We start from the raw sequence: 20,195 nt of genomic DNA, 5'->3' as shown, positions 1-20,195 counted from the left end.
TTTGGATGGTTAAGCTGCCAATTAATACTCATTTATATCCCATTTGGAATATACTTCTCTAAAACTTGCTGGGTCATATCCATAAGCCTGTGTTGCAATGTGTGGATTATAAATGCCATAAGGGGTAAGTTTAAATCCCAGAAAAACCTTCAATCAAAATTTAAACTGCAAATTAATGCAGACAGCACACGGAAGCATAGCACTACGAACATCTTTGCATTTAGAAGGAAATTACCGTGTAGTGTTCACTGTTACCTTAGACCAATCGCCTGTTTTCCATTCGTAACAGCCTGTGTGATCCTCACACTCTTCCTCATCTCTTGGCCTGGTGGCTGCATCACATTTTCCTTGAGAATTTGTGCACGTCACTGTTCTTTTCTGAATCCCCTTACCACAGTCTGCCGAGCACTGCAAAACAACAGGTATTTGTTTTCTGTTACACGATGCCTAGAAATGATAACACTTATCTTGGTAACACAGCTAAAAGGAACAGGTGCTTTTACAAACACTGAGGAAAATTGATAAACCATAAGATTTTCTCTCAATAATCTAAGCCTCTTTCAAACATAAAGTAATTTGAAAAGCATGATATCTGCTTGTGAAATATTTTACTTATGAAAAAAGGCATTCTGAAAATCAACCTTCTTTGAAAAATACCAGCTGGCATTTTACTAGAATTGGTGTTACAGATGAAAAAAACACTAAAACTTGTGTTTAAGGGCTTGTGCATCATTCATACTGAAAAAGGATACACTGAGATTTACAACACAGAACTGCCACATCCCTTGATCTATCATGGGAGTAAAATGATGGTGATAAACGCATTTTTAAATCACATGAGACCACTGTTACAAACACATTTCTGCTGTACAGTTTGTGCATACCACGGCAAAGTCACAGTTCTCACACATGTTCTCATGTAAAACACACACATGACCTTCACTCTTTGATTTGCTATATTCTCATCACTATGTTAGTTCCAAAGAACTTCAAATGTACAAAGGGGATAGCTCAGGAGAGACACTATTCAGTGAACCATAGAGTTGTGATCAGCTTCCAACCATGGTCAGCAAGCTAGCCACAGACATCAGCAGGGATGAAAGACAGACTTCTTAACACCAAAAGCATAAGCAGGGACTGTTTGGACTCCTCTGAGAAGCCATCAGGCTACTAGAGCTGCTCAAAGCAGTTGCTGAAGGAAGACTTGATTCAAACATTTGGGCACTCTAACAAACATTCATTCATGTTTGCACAAATTATCCACAAAGGCAGCTTCTAAAGAGCAGGGATATCTGGTCACACATTCATTATCTCTGCCAACGGTTGGCTGGAAATTCTGTTTTACTGGAGAATTTGTGTTGGTTTCATTGACTGTACTAGGTGGGAAAAGGACACTGGCATGAACTGAAACAGAGTTTCTGTTTTAAATAACCAGTTTGGTAATAGAGTACCAGATCTGTTGATGCTGTCACAGCCATGTAAGTGCATGCCACTACACAACAGCATAGCGAGTCTCTCTGCTCTTCATTTTCATGCCACTGCAGTGGTTAAGAGTGAGAAATTTCCTTGAAGAGCCACTGGGGACAGGTGGGTGGAAAAATGATATATGTACCAACTGAGATAAAAACTAACCTCCTCTAGCATGTCAAGTTCTCCCCTTCAGGGGATCAGCATGGAAAAGACAGTTGATTTGACACTGAATAAATAGTGAAGATATGAGATATTCTGTGAGGTCTTTTGAACGTATTCCAAGAAGCTTTTCCATCCAGGGGGTCTATGCTGGAAACAAGCGTCAGCTTGATATAAATTACATCAAATGGACAAATCTCAGCATGCCTGTCTAACCGTCTTAAAAATACAATCCAGGCAGTTCTGACCTGCTGGCCTTGTTAAGGACATGAATGACAAGCGTTTATGAGCTGGCAAGCAAACAGACATGCCTTTAAATACTTCAGAGCACTACAAAGTGACTTCTTGAAAATCTGGGAAACCTTCCACTTAATTTACTATGTGCTGCTCATGGCGTGACCTCCTTACGGATGTAACATCTTTGTAACAAGCACAATTGTATAGTTCTGCTAGATACAGGGATGAATTCTTCCAGGCTTTGCAGAATTCCAGAAACTGCTTTGCTGGACTCCTCAGAGCTCAAGACTTGCCAGAGATCCCAGGCTGGAGCTCCTTAAATGGTACCTTAAAGCCATGAATTTGCCCCAAGTTGTACAGACTTTCCCAAATTATATATCATTTTCCTCAGTCCTTGGGGTGGACTCTTCAGGGTTGCACTCGTTCTTCTCAAACTACAAAGCACAATATATAAAATCTTTCAAATAGTCCAATTTACTCAAAGTAAATCAAACTGAAGTGGGAGTATTTTTCACAGTAGGAGAAATCTCTAGGTGGGTTTTACAAGCAAGTCTGGGAAAAACACCAACTGTTTGTTCTTCCCACAAGCTTTTAAGTCATTCACAGATTAATATTGCATATACTTTCCTAGACAAAACAGCATTTTCAAATGGTTTCCAACAGATCTTTGGTGGTCACACATAAATCACCCTCTTTAAGTGTTTTTTTCTTTCCTCAAGTCCTCTGTTTTCATGAAGAATTTCTTAACATATAGATTTTACAGAGATTCCACAACAGAGCAGTCTACAAATTAATATGCGCAGTCCCTGAGTGTCCAGCTGAGATTATCAGGTCTTATTTTATTAACAAATTACTTAGTCAAATCCCACAAGGTTTTGTAAAGGAGCAACTCTGCAGTTAAGACACAGCTCCTTAATATGAAGGAAATCCATATTTTTCTCTAGTTCTCTAACCATAGAAACATCCACCTTTTTCTGACAGTCTATTTTTGTCATTAAAAATGGGTTGAGCAGTACTTTGTCCAAAACAATCTCAAGTGTTTGGCAATAAAAGGGGAACTTAATTTTTTCCACAACGAAGATTGCATTGGAATTTGCTTTGAAAACACACAGTTTTGATGGGGGACCAGACATCAATGTGGTCAGCTGTTTTTTGTTGTATAACCAAAAAGTTCAAAAACATACATGAGAAAATGGATTTATAAAATGATACCACTACTGTGATATTTACTCCACAACATCAGATTAAAATGTTGAGGATTAAAGTGATTACCACTGAAAAAAGTTCTAGTTATCAGAAGTGTTTAAACTGGCAGAGTATCAAATGTGTCCTGGAGTCAACTGTGCTACATAATAGCAGACATGTGCCAGAACAAGAACAAATTCAAAACCACGAGTGGGCAACTGCAGACATGACAAAGGGTAAATAAATTTATCAAAGGAAAAGTAAGCCAGTTATTGAAATAATTATCTAAAAATATTAAGTATTTGGAATGAGTGATATGGTCACAAATGGGGAAGATTTTCACTCTGGAAAAAGTCTTCTGTAACTTGACTTACTCCATTTCATAAAAAGGAGGGAGAAGTACCTGGGATTGTTAACAAAAGACCCAAGTAAAAATTCCCAATGGAAAACAGGTAGGAACTGACCATAAGTCTCAGCTATAAACAGTTGGTTCAGCTATAAGAAATAAAGATGGCATCATCTGAAAGGGTCACTTCTATAACACACAAAAGACCTATCAGACAACTTATTAAAACTTTGGTGTGTTTCTCTACATCTTTTGAAATGAAAGAGCTCAGAAAGAAAACAAATCTCATGCATTAGTGAACAGATACAGCATCCTACTCAAAGGAAACACTTCTCTCACTTAACTATCATCTCACTTGCCAAATGATTTCTTGCTCAAAAGGTGGACAATGGAATCACATTGTGTTTGTTAAGAGACACAGTTCCTCAGTGCAAGATCCCTTGTATTCTGAGCTTCTGTGAGTTTTAAGCACATTTCTAACAATAATATTTTGCAAAGCTCTTTGACAATGTTTTAAACAGGAGCTCACTCTTTCAAAATAGAGATAAATAACAAGGAAAAATCCTTCCCACAGACATGACTGTTGCTGGACAGTCCCATAACACAGCCAGTCTGGAATGAGACTGGTAGAGCTGTAAGCACTGCACCGAGAATGGAAAGATCTTCTCATCATTCAGATGAGCCTAACAGATACAATATCAAAACTATCATGGACATCCTACCAGGACTGTTACTCACAAGGTACAGGCAAAGTTGCCCTGTATTAGCTGAGTCCTGGTCATGAACTGTAGGCATACTCCCAGTTCACTCTGTTGCTAAAGAAAACACAGGTTAACTGTCTAGAGCACACATCATTTATATCTGAAATGCATTTATAATATCTGAGGACAATTTCTTAACTCTGCAGCTACGTGGAGATGCAGCTTTTATACAAAGTATAACCAGCTTTTCCATGTTCCTGGAATTACACAAAAGAAGGTTGGATAAGGCCCAAAGACTGTACATTCTCTGTAACATGCAGATGCTTGATAAATCTGGTATTTGTTTCATATTGCATTAAAATGAAGCCAGAAGCCTTGGTGGGTTACTATACTTCTGGCCTCAGGTCAGTAAAATGTTTTTCCTTACTGGTCGGAGTTTTCAGATGGAATGATATAGTTACTATAGAATGATATCTAAAACCTGGCTTAATAACTGATCCGGTATGGAATACAAACCTCAGCTCCAAACTGATCTTCTTGACAAATGACAGTTCTACCAGTTTCCCAATACTGTGAGAACATGCATAATTTTAAGCACTTAGCTGGATTAGGGCCAGTGTATCCAGAGCTGTGTGCAGTCTGGCTGCTTTCCTGAATCAAGTTCCTACCTTTGACCACTCTGATGCTTCCCAGATAGAAAGGCAGTCCCGTCCTTCACAGCTTTGTACTGTTGTTGGTTTGTTGCCAAGGCAGTAGAGGTCTCTCGTGTTAACGTAGGTGCCATTTTGCAACTGATAAACACAAGTCACTTCCCGGTGCTGGACACCTTTCTCACAAGTAGCAGAGCAGGGACTCCAATGGCCAGTCACCCACCTGGGAAGGAGCCAGAGAAGGAATGTTAAAAAACCGGTGGGATAAAACGTTATGCTTCACTTAAAAACAATGAGAAATGGGCAACTCTTCCTAGATTTGTGGGTTCTTCGATGGTGTTGCATTGCTGTCACAACTGAGATCGCCTGATCACCTCTGGGAGCTGAAGTGTGCAAAGCAGAAAAGTGTCAGCATACAAGTGAATATCCACTCCTGTCTCCATGCTAGATGGAAACACAAACTCTTCATAGCTCCCTTTAACCCCCAGTCTCTACGATGTGGCTGCATTTTTCCTCCAAATAAAGACAGACTTGTCTACAGATCATCCTCTCCCACAAACATTGTTTCTTTTGAGAGGTACCTGGGAAAAACCACTGCTGCATCTGCATGCACATCTTCACCGTGCAGTGGAGCTGGGCAGAGAACCTATACTTACTGTGTACAAACTGGGATGGGGCTACGGCCAGACACCAAGCCCCAAACGGCATTCCCACATCCAGGACCAGAGTCAGCTTTTCTAGGCCTACATTATATGACCTCAAAGCATACAAATCCTCTACATCCCAGACTATTAGAATGCAAAGACATCTTCTGCCTCACTTTTAGATCACCCTCTCACAGCCGCTGGTCATATTTTACTTTTCACAGTTGGGCTTTTCAGGCTGTTTAATTGGAATCTCATCTGTTTGAAGTTCATGGCATTAGGGGCCTCAAAAATGGAGAAAAACTGGCCATGGTCATTCTTAGAAAATCTGAATTGCATTTAACTGCCAAGGCTCAAGAAGTACTTAAAAAGAGAAGATTCTCCCTATAGAAAGGATCCTACAGTGTTGTTTCAAAGCTGCCGTAGCTCACAAGGATGTGTTGGTCTGGATGGGGGTGTGGGGATATTTCCCTATACCCATCATTCCTGTGAGCCTTTGGGATTCATTTGCTTTGCAAGCACATTTCAGGTGCCATTCCCTTCCCCTTTGATCAAAGTGTGCTGGGAACAAATACCTGGCCTTTTTTTGTAGTTGTTTGCTTTGTTATGTCTTTAAAGGCTCTTTGGCAAACACCCAGCACAATGTTGTGAGGTGTTCAGGTTCCTCCAAAGTAAGGGACGCGCTGCTGCTGCGAGCAGTCTCTGGCTGTGGACGTGCAAGGGAAATGAGGTGACCTCACCCCGCTGTCTTCCAGCCCAACTGAAAGGCTCCCACTGACTCCAGCAAGTGCTGGAAGCAGCACTGTGGTTAGAGCTGGGCTACAAGACAGTGAATAAAATATCTAAGAAGAATCTGAATTAGGAGGTATGTAGGGAAGAACAATTTTTTCCTAAAGAAAAGCAGCATCGATCTTTACGCTTCCTGCAATCTGTCAGTGAGGAACATGTTCTCTGTAATTACAGGCATTCCTGTATGAAGTGAAAGACTGGAACAATAACTGTGTAGGCGCTGTGCACCGGAAGGCTATCAGGCCTTTCTCACCAGGTAATTGACCTTCTAGCCTGTTATTTAGGACTGTCATTTAGATTAGTATCCTTATACCATGAATCTTTTACTTGTCACCCAATCCTGGGTTGTCCATTACAATAAGTGGCTCAGATAAGACTTCTCAAAACCAAGTCTGCTCAGAAATACCATTTCATTTTGCTGAAGGCTCCTGTAGTCCAGGTAGAGCACCATACATGCCAACTTAACAACCATATTTCTTTTGAAGTTGCCACGTAACTTCTCCTCAACGAATCAAACAACTGTTTTTTCCCACCCTCCCATTCCTGAACAGGGGAAAATCAGTTCAGCGCAATTTGTAGAAACATCTTCACTTGGTACAATTGTCATTAATTCATTTGCCAAATGCTATGACTGATGACCTGGTGTGACAGCCCTGATGACTGTGCTGACAGTGAAGGCAGAAGCCATTTGGTTTGAGCAGGATGGGAGCGGGCAGGCTGGCCACCTGTCTTTTGTGGAACAGGGCCCCGCTCAAATATTTCTGTGCATTAAAGCAGTTGACACATCTGCGAATTTCTGTTGGCTAAAACAGCTGGCAAGCCACCAAATGTGTTTCTCTAGACAGTAGTTTTGGTGCATCTCTGTAGCTGAGTGCTTGGTATTTTGCTTATGGAATGGGAAAATGCCAGCTGGGTAATCGAATACCAGGGCTGAAAGACTGACAAAAATAGCCTTGAAGTGCAGAAATCAGTGTTCATGAAAATTAATAGCCAGGCTCCCTTGATATCAGCTGGGCTCCGTGCTGTCAGAGCAAATGTGGTGGGAGTTATCTATCTGGGTGAAGGAACTGCTCAACAAGGGCATGGAGGGGGAAAGAGTGACTTTGCTTTATGAGCTGCATGTGAGTCACAGGGCTGGGAATGGTTTCTGTACAGGCTCCACTCAACTAATACTCACTTCAGCACTGTACTCTCACTGTGATCTACAGCTACTGGCAAAAGAAAAAGGGAAAGGGACTGAAAGCAAAGGAGAAAGATAAAAATACATTCTTGGCAGAGACTGTCTGTGAGCTTGCATTTAGGATGGGCAACATGCAGCATGCCAACTATTTCCAAGATGCCCTAAGAAGTAAGGTTATGACTTTCCTTTCAGGAAGAAAAATTCCTTTTTTTATTTTTGTGGTTGCTCTTGTAGAGTTGAGAAATCACCTCATTTTCTACCCTGTTCAGTGGTCTCTAGTTAGTGCTGGTCTAGCACAGATATGACAGAGTGTAACTGGAAAACTGACACAGAAAAAACAAATATTATCATCAGAATGATTGCACGGGGCATGAGTCAAAACCCAGGGAACCAATACAAAGCTGTGCCTGTGGTGAAAGTGCAATCTCCAGCTTTTTTTGTCAGAGTGGCATCTGTATGACCAGCTTCAGCTACCGATCCACTGCACCCAATCCTCATCTGAGTCCAGTGGTTATAAATAAGGTGGGACTATACTGTAAGGGATCTCTGAAACCTCACAGCCATCCTACTTGTGACAATTGCTGCTAACACGGAATCAAAATACTCTAGAAATTAAAGACTATTTTAAAGTGGTGGGTTTAGTTTCATATCCTAGAGATAAGTGACAGATTAAATGTTTGAATAATAATAATATCAGTAAAGTAGGCTATTTTCAAAGGCATCACGGGGATGATCACTTTGACCACAAAACTTCGTCTAAGTAAAATCTCTGCTTGGTTCAATGGCTTGTAAAAATGATCTGACAAACAAGTAAATGCAAGTCCTACATGCAGTACTGGCAGTATCCTGATCTTCCCCCACAGTTCTCCCAAAGCCTCCTTCATAGGCAGCTGAAAATATTACTTTAGTGCCTGTACGACACAGAATCACTGCAACTATATTGCAACAACATCATTCACAACTGAAGTGGAAAGACAAGGGATTTATGGATAAAGTTATTAAATATGAAAGTTCCTGCCAGTTTCATATTGGTAAAGGAATGTGCAGCATGGTATTAGCATAATTATTATCTGGAAGTTATATACACACAAGGAAGAAAAATGTGATATACAAACAGTATCACATTATGGTTACTATTAAATTACACTACAGACAGATTTTCCTCTCTACACTGTCATTACACCTTTTGAACACACTTGGATGTGTTTAAAAATGAGACTTACTTTTCATTTTTTTTTAAAAAAGGTGTTTTTCTTATGACAATGTAAAAAATAATTCCAGTGTTCTAACTCAAACCACCAAGCTAGCTCTGTATTATTAACTAAGCCAATTAACTGTTGTACACTAAGCCCTGTGTATATCATATAGAGCATTTGGCTTCCAGTTATGTTTTGAGCCTGTAAACTGATCTTAGGGATTGCTTGACACCACAGTTCTTTTCAGTTTGGTCTTTCCCTCCCAGGTTATAACCTATCTTCTGTTGGACCTTGTGAGTGCTCTAGCTGGAGTCCCTGGAGAGCCTCTCATGTTTCCAACAAGCACTGATTTATGTGACAAACACACTCATCTTTCTCACAACCATAGCGATGGCTTTATTCACGGAATTAGTTTTTGTAATCCTACCTCTATAGAAGATTCAAGAGCTAGATGATCCCTGCTGGTGGTTAGATTTAGGAAGAAAGTGATGAGCTTTTAAGCACAGATTTTTTAACCCAATCAGTGGCTGTCTTTCTAGCTAAAAAATGCCCAGAAGGGTGTGTTTTTCTCTAGCCTCAAAAAGCTGGGATGGGCAGGACATGCAATCTGAGAGGGCTGTTTTAAATCTTTGTCTTCTGTGTCTTCCTCAACCTCTGACCTCTCAGTATCTCTGCTGAGAAATTGGGAGTTCTTCTAATCTGCTTTGGCAACGCTCATCTGGCAGGCCCCTGGAGCAAACTTGAAATATCTTCTGGACGTTCAGTTCATCATTTGATCTTTCTATGGTCTGGATTAGTCATTAACCTTGAATTATCCACTTTACCTACTCGTCTAAGACTCCCACATTTTCTAGGGAAAAAAATTGTCTACAGCACTAGGCACATAAACTCAGGGAGATGAATGTCTGCAAATGAAGACTTGTAGCTAAGGATTTTGGAAAAAATGCTATGAAGATAAAGTGGGTCCAGGCTGAAGGATGAGGTAGAGGAGCACAATCAAAAGACATGAGGTCAATTTTCAGAGATTTGTAGCCTCTTATAACATAAAGCCGTTACATGTTCTAGGGCAAATATCGCAGCCCATTAAATTTCACCTAGCTATTTCTGTCTCGAGCGCTGCAGAAGACCAGTGCCTACAAGTTGGTTCTGTTCCACTAACTAAACATCCATGACATATTCACACATGCACTCACTATCTACAAGGATTGTCTTACTTTTGTTCCCTCCCCAATGTTACAGTGAAATTAATTTCCCTCCTTTCAAAATAATAGTTTGGATGTGACCAAAGACACATTTGCAATAACAATTTTTTCTGCGATTATTAAACCTGATTTTTTAGAACTGGCTCTTAACTACAACTACTGCTGAATAAAGTATCAGAGTGAATTTGCTACTAAACAAAACATAGCTAGTCTGAAAAAGCATTTGTGACAGAAAGTAATCTAAAGCAGTGTAATCTGAGGGTTTTATTTCTAATAGATTTTATTGCATACCTTTTGGATTAACATACATTGTTGCACTGATGGACAGGTGGGTATAACTCCATGTCTAGTTAGCACTGGTTGTCTTTAGCACCAGTTTGGGATGCAAAATCATGCTGAAGTCATTCTTAAGTTTTCTGAGGCACCTGGATGAAACTGTGGCTCTACTGATGTTAGGCATAACTCAGACCAACTTGCAGTGGGGCCAGGATTTCACACTGGATAATTTTAGTAAGGAGAACTGGAAAAGATTTCTGAGAATCAGTCACATGGACAGTCAGATATTTTTTGCTTACAGCTATCAAACTAAGTTCATGCTTGATTATGTAGAAAACACTGTTTACAAATGGAGTCCTGATTTCCATGAAATACACACACTCTGCTATCATATCTTTCTCTCCCTACACACTTCTGAAACTCTCCACCATATCTCTGCTATACTGGGGTCAAAATAATCAGGTGAATCTTGACTTTTGGGAACAGGTTGTGCCACACCCAGTCACTAGAAGGGTTTTTTTTTTCGAAAAAAGTAGAAGGAATCTAGTAGAATAATACAGCTGCTGATGTCGAAAGTAGGACTCCAAGACTAACATTCCTGTCTGATTGCCTTTATAAACAGTGCTCAGTAATTTTCCAGTACAGTAGTCATTCTGCTAACAGACTTGCCAAATTTCACTCACACAGGTTTCTTTTTTTCTTTAGTGATTATCATTTTGACAGCTTTATTTTTTTTAATTTCCCCATTTATAAGATCAGCCATAGGACAATGTTTTATAATTTACATGCACCTTGGGAAGTTTTTTTTAAATGGAAGAGACTGTATTCTCCCTCCTCCCACTCCCAAATCAAGCAGATCACTCAGTTTTGGAGGACTCAGTGTGGCGTTGGTTGAGTAGGTGTCCTTCTTGCTGGCAGCTGCCTCACTACACTAAGGCACAGAACACCAGCAGAGCTCCCTTTTGCAGCAAGTTAGCTCTACCCTGACCATGGCTGGTGTATCTTTGATGGGGCAACTGGTGTCCAGCTCCATTCCCTGCATTTCAAGAAAGGCAGTGCCTTTTCCTCAGCTCACACCACAGGATGCAAACAGTGTGAAGCACATTACAGCAGGCAGCAGTAGGAGTGAATTTCACAATTACATATTTTGGTAGATTATCCTGCTAATCCTTCCTTGTGGGTGAAGACTGCACTTGCCCTGAAGAGCCTCAAACCAAAGAAGCACAGATCATTTAACATTTTAAAACAAGGCAGTGTTCAACCATAAGTTGAGTCAGACATTATAATGGGAAAGACTGTGATGTAAACCAGCCTGGGTGTTTACACCAAAGCTAAGAAACCTGTCTCATGACTCCATGTGAAAACTAATGCCAAATTAACTTCTGCTCTAGCAAGTCATCTTGAATTACTTGATGTAAATGCATTTAGCAGTAGCCAATAAGCCCTCCTCATTCTACTCTCTGTTCCCAAGCCTTCTCTTCTCTTCCAGAATTGCTTCATTGCGTTGAGTTGCTGGATTTGCTTGAATATATCTTTTTGTCTTTCAGTAGCTAATTAACTACTGATTGCTTTTTGCTGTCCTTGATGAACTCCTTACAACCTAGAATGCATGTGATTTTGTCTCCTTCTAGTGGATGGTGATAACAGACGTGCCCACCACAAGACATCAGCTACCCGCTCACAAAGGTGCCCAGAAGTGTCTCGGGCTTTCTGGTCTTCAGCATTTGGCTTCCATGCCTGCAAAGCCCCACCGGAGACCTGTGGCAGCTGCCCACCGCCGGCAGCCTGGGACGGCTCCCGGCAGAGCAGCCACCAGAGCGCAGCATCGCCCGCTTGCTCAGCTGCCTGCAGCCACCGTGTCTTGCACAGTGTCCAGCACAGTCCTGGCAAATTCATTAAGCTTAAACTGATTCTAGAGATCCCAACTCCAGTTTTGGGAAGTACTTCAAAATGAGCTCTTACGTGGTGCCTCCTTGGATCAGAGGGTGCTAACATTACTATTTATGCCAGATTTCCAGGCTAAAATGATTTGAAACCCTCCCCATGGCTGTTCCTTCTTTTCTCTTTTTCATGTAACCAAATTCAAAACACACCAAAGGAGATGTTTCTTAGCACAAGGCACAGATAAGGTTTTGAACTCGTTGCCATTGAACCTTACAGATGATAAACATTTGCACAGGTTCCAAAAGACTCTGACTGGATTAATGAAAGAACATACCCATTTGGAACCATTAAATGTCTAGCTCAGTCCCTTCAGTTAACAGACACTCCCAATATGTCCCTCCAGTTTAGTATAATTTCCATACAGTTCTGCAAGTAATTTGCTAATATTCTCAAGGAGTTTTCCATCATACTGCTCTCCCCCCTCACCCCCCCCCCCCCCCATTCTACTACTTGCAAGACTTTCATCTCACAAAATAAATTCAAAGCTGTTCTGCTCCCCATCTACCTGTGATGATAACACAAATAAACATGGTGCACACAAACCAGCACCAGGGAGACAGATTCTGTATTCTTGGACTGTTAAACAGAGCACTGTCACATGGTGGAGTCTAAAGGGAGAGGTGGACTCTCAGACAGCAAGGGTCACACAGATAAGCACCACGAGCTTAAATCAGACCAGGAATCAAAGCAATGGGCACTATCAACCATCGCACAGTGAGGCACTGTGTTCTGAGTGGTCGCTAGCCTTTTGGGCAGGTCGGCAAGGTGCTGAGCCAGCTAGAGCCTCAGCTGACTTATACCTGTCTTCATTTCCCCTGGTGAGCATCAGTGCGGTGCGTGAGCCCTTGGAGAGCTCAGTGTTGGGTTCCAGTCCACAGATGGAAAAGTGAAAGGGGAATAGAAGAAGGAAGGAAGGAAGGAAGGAAGGAAGGAAGGAAGGAAGGAAGGAAGGAAGGAAGGAAGGAAGGAAGGAAGGAAGGAAGGAAGGAAGGAAGGAAGGAAGGAAGGAAGGAAGGAAGGAAGGAAGGAAGGAAGGAAGGAAGGAAGGAAGGAAGGAAGGAAGGAAGGAAGGAAGGAAGGAAGGAAGGGAGGGAGGAAGGGAGGAAGGGAGGAAGGGAGGAAGGGAGGAAGGGAGGAAGGAAGGAAGGGAGGAAGGAAGGAAGGAAGGAAGGAAGGAAGGAAGGAAGGAAGGAAGGAAGGGAGGAAGGGAGGGAGGAAGGGAGGGAGGGAGGGAGGGAGGGAGGGAGGGAGGGAGGGAGGGAGGGAGGGAAGAAAGAAAGAAAGAAAGAAAGAAAGAAAGAAAGAAAGAAAGAAAGAAAGAAAGAAAGAGAGAGAGAGAGAAGCGATCCATGTAACCACAGAACTGACCTCAGCACTGTGCCAGTTTTTAGAGCAGATTTGGAGAGAAACAATAATCAAGGACATAGTGGTGAATGGACGCAACACAGGTTTCCTCCAGGCAAAACACATTGGCTGTATTTTTTCGATTGAAATAACTGCTTTTCCAGACAAAGGAAATGTGGTAGATTTAATCTATTTGGTTATCAGTAAAGAACTCCTTTTGCTGCACTGGAAATGTTTATGTAAGTTGGAGAAACTGGTGATATGCTGGGAAACATGGATATCAATGCCTAATGTATATGGTAGGTGAAAGCTGGCCACAGTGTAGTGTTGTAAAGGAATATCAGGTATGAAAGGAATTTAGACTAGTTACCAGTGGAGTTCCTGAAGGATCTGTCTTGCATTTGATCTAATTTAGTATGTTCATTAACAACCCTGGCACAAAAAGAAGAAAACTGTTGAAAATTGGGGAAAATGTTGACAATAACAAGTCTAGAAGCACTGTCAATGCAACAGGGGATTAGGATGTCATACAGGAAGAACTGAATAACCTTGAGTGCTGCAGTAACAGAGGTAGAATGAAAATTAATAGCATACAGTGCAAGGTTGTGTGCTTAGGGACTAATAACAAGCATTTCTGTGTTACAGTAGGATTCATATGTTGAAACAAACGAGGAGGAAAACATCTAGAATGACTGTAAACCACAAATATGATGCAGCCATGAAAAAAGCAGAGCATGTATCAGGAGAGTTACTGCCAATGAAGACAGGAGAGTATGAATGTAACTGTGTAAGGGCTAGATTGGACTAAGACTGGGATTCTCCATATAATTCTGGTCACCTATGCACTCAAATTATGAATTTAAATCCCTTAAATTAAAGCACTGGTAGATAAGGTGACCAAGGTGACCAAGGGAATGAAGAATTGATGCACAGTCTCTGATCCAATAATAAGTTAAATGATGGAAGAAGGAGATAACCTGTATTTCCTGTTTGCTGTATTGTATGGCACTTAGCCCAAGGCAAAGAACTGGGAAGGGAAAATACTGTATAAGCAAAGGAACAGAGCTGATGCAAGAATAAATGGCTGAAAAATGACAATGAATAATTAAGGCTGGAAATAAAAGATCTTGACCCACATGAACAGCAAGGTCACAGGAGAGCCTTCTAGTGAGGGAAGGAGACTGTGGAGCAAAAGCGGTTTATGGAAAGGAGTCTATGACATCCTGCTGGTAGTAGCAGAAAACTAACCCTTGGACTCAGGAGATACTTTCAAGTCCTAAACAGTGAAAATAAGGGCTCAGGTCTCCTGTGGTTTTCTGTAGGTGAAGGCAGGGATTTCTGGCTTTTATGCTGCTGTTAAGCATCTGTGTAGGAATACCACATATTCAGCAGGTCCCTGAAAGAACTCAACCTCTATTAAAATCTGTTACAGCAAAGAGGAGGAAAATTAACAGTGTTTGCATACAGGCCATTACAAGTCTAACAGTTGAGAAATTTCATGTGTTTTTGGTTCTTTTCCTGCATTAGAGGGGAGCAGTTTCATATTCATAGACCCAACCATGCATGTTGAAGTGTGTGGCCACTGGCCGACCTATGTTTTCAGTAATAACAGCTGATGTGATCTGTGATTTCTGAGTCTTGTGCCAACATGAGTGCTGGGTTTGCCTATATATTTGGGTTGGTGTTCAGTGTGCTGGAAACAACCCATACGCACCGCATGCAAGAATCCAGATTCCATCTGGTTACAGCAGGGTTTTGTAAAAAATATCTAAAGAGCTAGGCAAAGGATTAGAATAAAGAGGTGCTAATAGGGTGCAGTTGGGACAGGAAAGGAAGCTGTAAAGAATTTAATGGAAAAAGAGGGTCAAGGAACATAAAAAATAAAATAGGAAGAAAAAGAGGCATTTTTTTTAAAAGGTGAAAGAGTAACAATAATAAAGAATGAAAGATTCTTTTATTTTTGCCAGTTTCAACAAAACCCTTAAGAAAATTCTCTTCTCTGACGTTTAATTTTAAAACACGTCAGTGTATCCAATCCTTTTTTCAACCCTGCTTTGTTTTTTTCAGATGCTGCGTTGCAGTTGCAGAGTTCTAATCTTCTCCTTGGCCTCATGAAACTACTGTCCCCTGCCCCACGTTATTTGGCTCTCCCAAGAGGTGGCTGAAGTTCAAAGGGATATATAATTTGCAAAGCACTTTGGGATCGTGCTGGAAGAAAGAAGCTGTTATTAATATCATACCCTTCTTTCCTCCAGATCACTTTATATATATAATGTGGGTTATTATTATTTTATTTTTATTACAATCTCAACAGCAATAGCCTCCTTCTCCTCCTCCATTTATACAACACGATCTCACCCCATCCCAAAGAGTTTGCAATCCAGATTATAACTGGATTGAGAGAGGAAGCAAAGGGACAGTATGGGATAGTGAATTAAAGTCACAGAGCACATCCAAAAGAGAAACAGAGACTGAGTGTCCTATGACCCAGCCCTGTGCTGGCCATTAGACCCTTCCCTAGAGATAAATTCTCTGTAAAGTGATTCTCTTAAGTTTTGAGTAAAAGTGTAAGTGCAGTTCAAAATGCACAAAACAGAGCAGGTTTACTACAGAAAGGAAAGCATTGTTCCTTCTTCTGAACTCAGGTAAAGGGCTTTGGTCTGAGTGGAAATGGGAAAGGACCTTATTGTAACAAGATGCTACAATAATTTTACTTGAAACCCTAAAACAAATTCAGGGCTTATAAAAAAAGCATTGACATGGTGAAAGAGAATGGTTTCTTTAAGATGTTCTTGGTCAGAGAATATGCTAAGCATGCATTTCTAATATCTGGGTGGGCAAACGCAAGTGGAAATTTAAATTCTACAGAGGCACAGAGAATGTGCTTCTGAAAATGTTTCCAGTTAAAAGCATGTTAAGTGTGAAAGTGTAGTCTACACGGAGGGAATGAGGGAGTGTGGTCTATCCGATCATCAGCAAGCATTCTGTGGCCTTTCCGGGTACGAAGCACATTTGGTGTTTGCTGTCATTGCTCTGAAAAAAATGGACCAATGAGAGCATCACCGTGCCAGTGCTAATTGCTCCTGGGGGGAACTGTGCTAAATTGTGGCTATACATTGCCTGGCAACTCCATACAGAAGAAGAGATACCTTGGAATAACATGAAGGGCTGGACCTGAATTCCCAAAGAAACACAACCTGGATACAGGAACAGAGCAGTCCTTTCTCAGGAGGTTTTGCATCTTTAACCCACTCCAATGTCACTGTCCTGGTCAGGCAGCAATGTCATGGTGAAAGTGTGCAACAGAGGAGACTTCACCAAGGGCTCAGGGTCATGGAGATCCCATCGAGAAATAGCACTGTGGGTCTTGTGGCTCTAACAGACTGGTGGCCAAGGCCTCCCTTTGTTGCTCTCAGCTACTAGAGGCAGAAGCTGCCCACTTCCAGAGCTTTTAGAAGTTGCTTTTCTTCATCTCTATCACCTGAACCCCTCCAGATACCTGCCTGGGCTCCCTCCAGTCTCCTCCCAATGGCTTCACAAAAAGGTCTAGAAGAAATATTTCGTGCCAGGGCTGAAACACAAGCAGATGCTCCTTGTTTCTGTCTTTCTGAGAGAATGACATGACAGAAATCCCACCATCATTGAATTTAGGAAACTTCCTCATGGAAATGACAGTTGTTTCCTTGAAGTCATTGGGAGTTTGGCAATCCTCACACACCTAGAAGCATGCAGGGTATCTCATTATACCTTTCAGTACCACTGGAAGCAGTATGGCCACCATATTGTACAGCAGCAATAACAGGCAGTGTGGACACACAACGAAACCTGAAACAGCCCAGCCTTGTTGGTGGATTACCTGACACTGGATTTCCCTGCTTCAGGGCACTTTAATCAGAGTGCAGGTCTAATTAGAAGGAAGTGTGCTGTTTCTCATTTTCCCCATTGTTTCTGCCAGCAGGATTAGCTTTGTAGGTATGTTTCCCTGGCTTGTCTGATTACACAAGATGCAACAGCTAGCAGGTTGTTTTGAATATGGTTTTTTAGATATTGTTGAGCTTTATCCTAAATTGATTTTATGTTCTAACTACTATCAAAAGTGGAGTCTCTAGACTACCCCACAATGCTAAACATTATCACAGAGCAAGAGTGAACTTTTTTGTTAGTAAAACAAACTGAACAAATTAATTTGACTTGCCGTGCTTTGTCATTTTGGCTAGAAACATCTTTTTTTATACACTGAATATCAAAATTAATTCATTTAAAAGTGCTTGCCAGATTAAAAAGAGAGCTTTTTATTAGTTTTAGAATTTATCACTATCAGATCTCTAATTACTCCTACTGATGCAGAAAAGCACCCTTAATGAGAAAAGTATCTAAACGACGCTTCATCATAATTTCTTGACTTCAGCAAGATGCAGGTATGTTTCCAACACTACGCAGGTGTTACTACACACTGTACAAACTTCACATGAAGACGAGACACTCCTCACCTAGAGACTCCCAGTCTGAACTATGCTAATACAGATCAGGCATGCAACACAGCAGGTCAGCTATAGTAGCTTAAAGGCTGTGAGTTGTTTGTGAGGTTTCTTTGTAGCACTGTTTGACAATTAGTCAGAGCGTGATGATTAAAAAAATAGAAAAGATTAGATATGCAGTCACTGCACTCTTGTCTAGCTTTATATTTGTCATGGTTTAACCCCAGCCAACAACTAAGCACCACCCAGCTACTTGCTCACTCCCCCTCAGTGGGATGGGGGAGAGAATCAGAAGGGTAAAAGTGAGAAAACTCGTGGGTTGAGATAAAGACAGTTTAGTAAGTAAAGCAAATGCTGTGTGCACAAGCAAAGCAAAATAAGGAATTCATTCACCACTTCCCATCAGCAGGGAGGTGCTCAGTCATCTCCAGGAGAGCAGAGCTCCACCATGTGTAATGGTGACTTGGGAAGACAAACCTCATTGCTCCAAACGTCCCCCCTTTCCTCTTTCTTCCCCCAGCTCTATCTGCTGAGCATGACACCATATGGTTTGGGATATCTCTGGGGTCAGTTGGGGTCAGCTGTCCTGGCCGTGTCCCCCCCGAACTCCTTGTGCACCCCCAGCCACTCGCTGTTGGGGTGGGGTGAGAGGCAGAGAAGGCCTTGGCTCTGTGTAACACTGCTCAGCAGTAACAAAAACATCCCTGTAGCATCAACACTGTTCTCAGCACAAATCTAAAATATAGCCTCATACTAGTTACTGTGAAGAAAATTAACTCTATCCCAGTCAAACCAGCACAATATTGCAAGTTGCTCTGTCACCCAGGAGGCAGCCAATGGGAAAAGAAAACCATCCCCAAACAATGTATGAAGGCAGCTTGCATGGAATCTGGCCTTACTGGTCACAAGTTAAATGGACTATGAAGTAGGTAATGAAAATCTGACCTGCTCAACAGTAGGAAATGAATATTACAGCTGGTTACTATGGCTAACAATGTGTCCTAGCATGTTTAGACATTTTCACCATGTTCACCAGATGGAGGCTTTGGAAATGGGTGATTTGTGAAGGAAAAGGTTATTGGGTTTTATTATTTTTTAACTCCTTACCGTGACTGGCAGGGGTGTGTGTTACATTTCCTGACCTGGGGCTCGGGACGATTCACTCGTTGGCAGTCACTGTCATTCACCAGTGTCATGGTCTTGTTAATAATTCGAGTACAGGACACAATGGTTTTCCGTTCACCTACAAGTCAAACAAAGAAGAAGTCTGAAAAAGGAAACCAGTGGCTAAGAACAAAACCATGTCAATTCATTAACCAAAACTCAAAAGCTAGGAGCTCCCTACTGTCTGTACAAGATGTAATCTACACAGACTTACCATCTCTGTAAAAAATCTTACTTTCCACTTCTGTCTTACTTTTCTATTGTTCTGTTTTTTTGTTGTTTTTTTTTTTTTTTCTGGAAAAGCTACAAATCTTTTCCCAATAATTGTGAAATTGACTGCTTCACAGGAGCAACATGTTGGGCTTTCTCTTTCTCGTGTTTAAGGTGAAAACTATCTTGAAAGTAATTTGCTTTCATTTCTGGTTCCTCCTCCACATGTAGCTGTGCCCTGTAATCACCTAGGGCAGATGCTCCAGCTGTGTAAGCTGAAGCCACACAACCACCCACCCCTCAGTGACTGATAATGACAGGACAGCTGCTTCTTGCTGCTCCCCATTCAGGAAGAGTCAGGTTGAAAAGGAATGACTGGGTTCAAGATTGATAAACTTGGCTTGTTTGTATCTCACAAAGAGATGAAATTAAGGCACCAAAATAAATTATTTCTTATCTTCTGCTCCTCCAGATATACTACTTTAAAAACCCTGCCAGTAGGAGACATCACATTTCTCACATAAACTGTCTATGCATCAGGAGTTTCACTGAGACACAGCAGTGTGGCCCTCAGGGTTCAGCCTTCCACTGTGTGACATCAGGAAAGCTGTACCACAGGGCGGCATGACAATGACCAGATGTGACAAGAAAAATGTCACCCCTGAGTAAGTGACTTTGCTTTACTGCTAATTATTTTGGTTTCTCAGATCCTCTTCTTAACCCTGAGTCTGCATTAAATTGAGTTTATTCATGATCTGCAGCAGATAATAAAAAATAAATTCTGTTAATAAAAAATCTGTGAAAGTCTGTATGGAAGGGAAAAGACCCTTCCCAGCTGGATAAGTAGTAAAAGCATCTGACAACCAAAATATAAGAGATTAACTGCCATCCAAGCTATTACTGGTGGGAGCCATGTTGCCAGGTACAGATTTGATTCAAGTATGTGGCAGACTTGCAATACAAATCAAAAGAGCCATAAACAAATTTCCTACTCATTCATGTGAGGGTTTAATGGCTCTA

The 20,195-nt window shown here is 41.3% G+C and overlaps 1 protein-coding gene across 1 annotated transcript in view; it reads right to left on the bottom strand.

Annotated features, from left to right (window-relative positions):
- The window catches only part of ADAMTS17 (ADAM metallopeptidase with thrombospondin type 1 motif 17), a 193,505-nt gene that overhangs the window by 19,078 nt on the left and 154,232 nt on the right, over positions 1 to 20,195 (bottom strand). The window contains exons 18-20 of the mRNA XM_074837324.1: positions 18,909 to 19,044; positions 4,767 to 4,971; positions 256 to 408 (exon numbers count right to left, since the gene is read on the bottom strand). Coding sequence (XP_074693425.1) covers positions 256 to 408; positions 4,767 to 4,971; positions 18,909 to 19,044 — 494 coding nt within the window. The remainder of the gene's footprint in view (positions 1 to 255; positions 409 to 4,766; positions 4,972 to 18,908; positions 19,045 to 20,195) is intronic.

This window comes from Strix aluco, chromosome 12 (genome assembly GCF_031877795.1).
Source record: "Strix aluco isolate bStrAlu1 chromosome 12, bStrAlu1.hap1, whole genome shotgun sequence".
NCBI lineage: Eukaryota > Metazoa > Chordata > Aves > Strigiformes > Strigidae > Strix > Strix aluco.
Note: the sequence above shows the minus strand (reverse complement) of the source record. Positions and strands in the feature narration are given on the sequence as shown.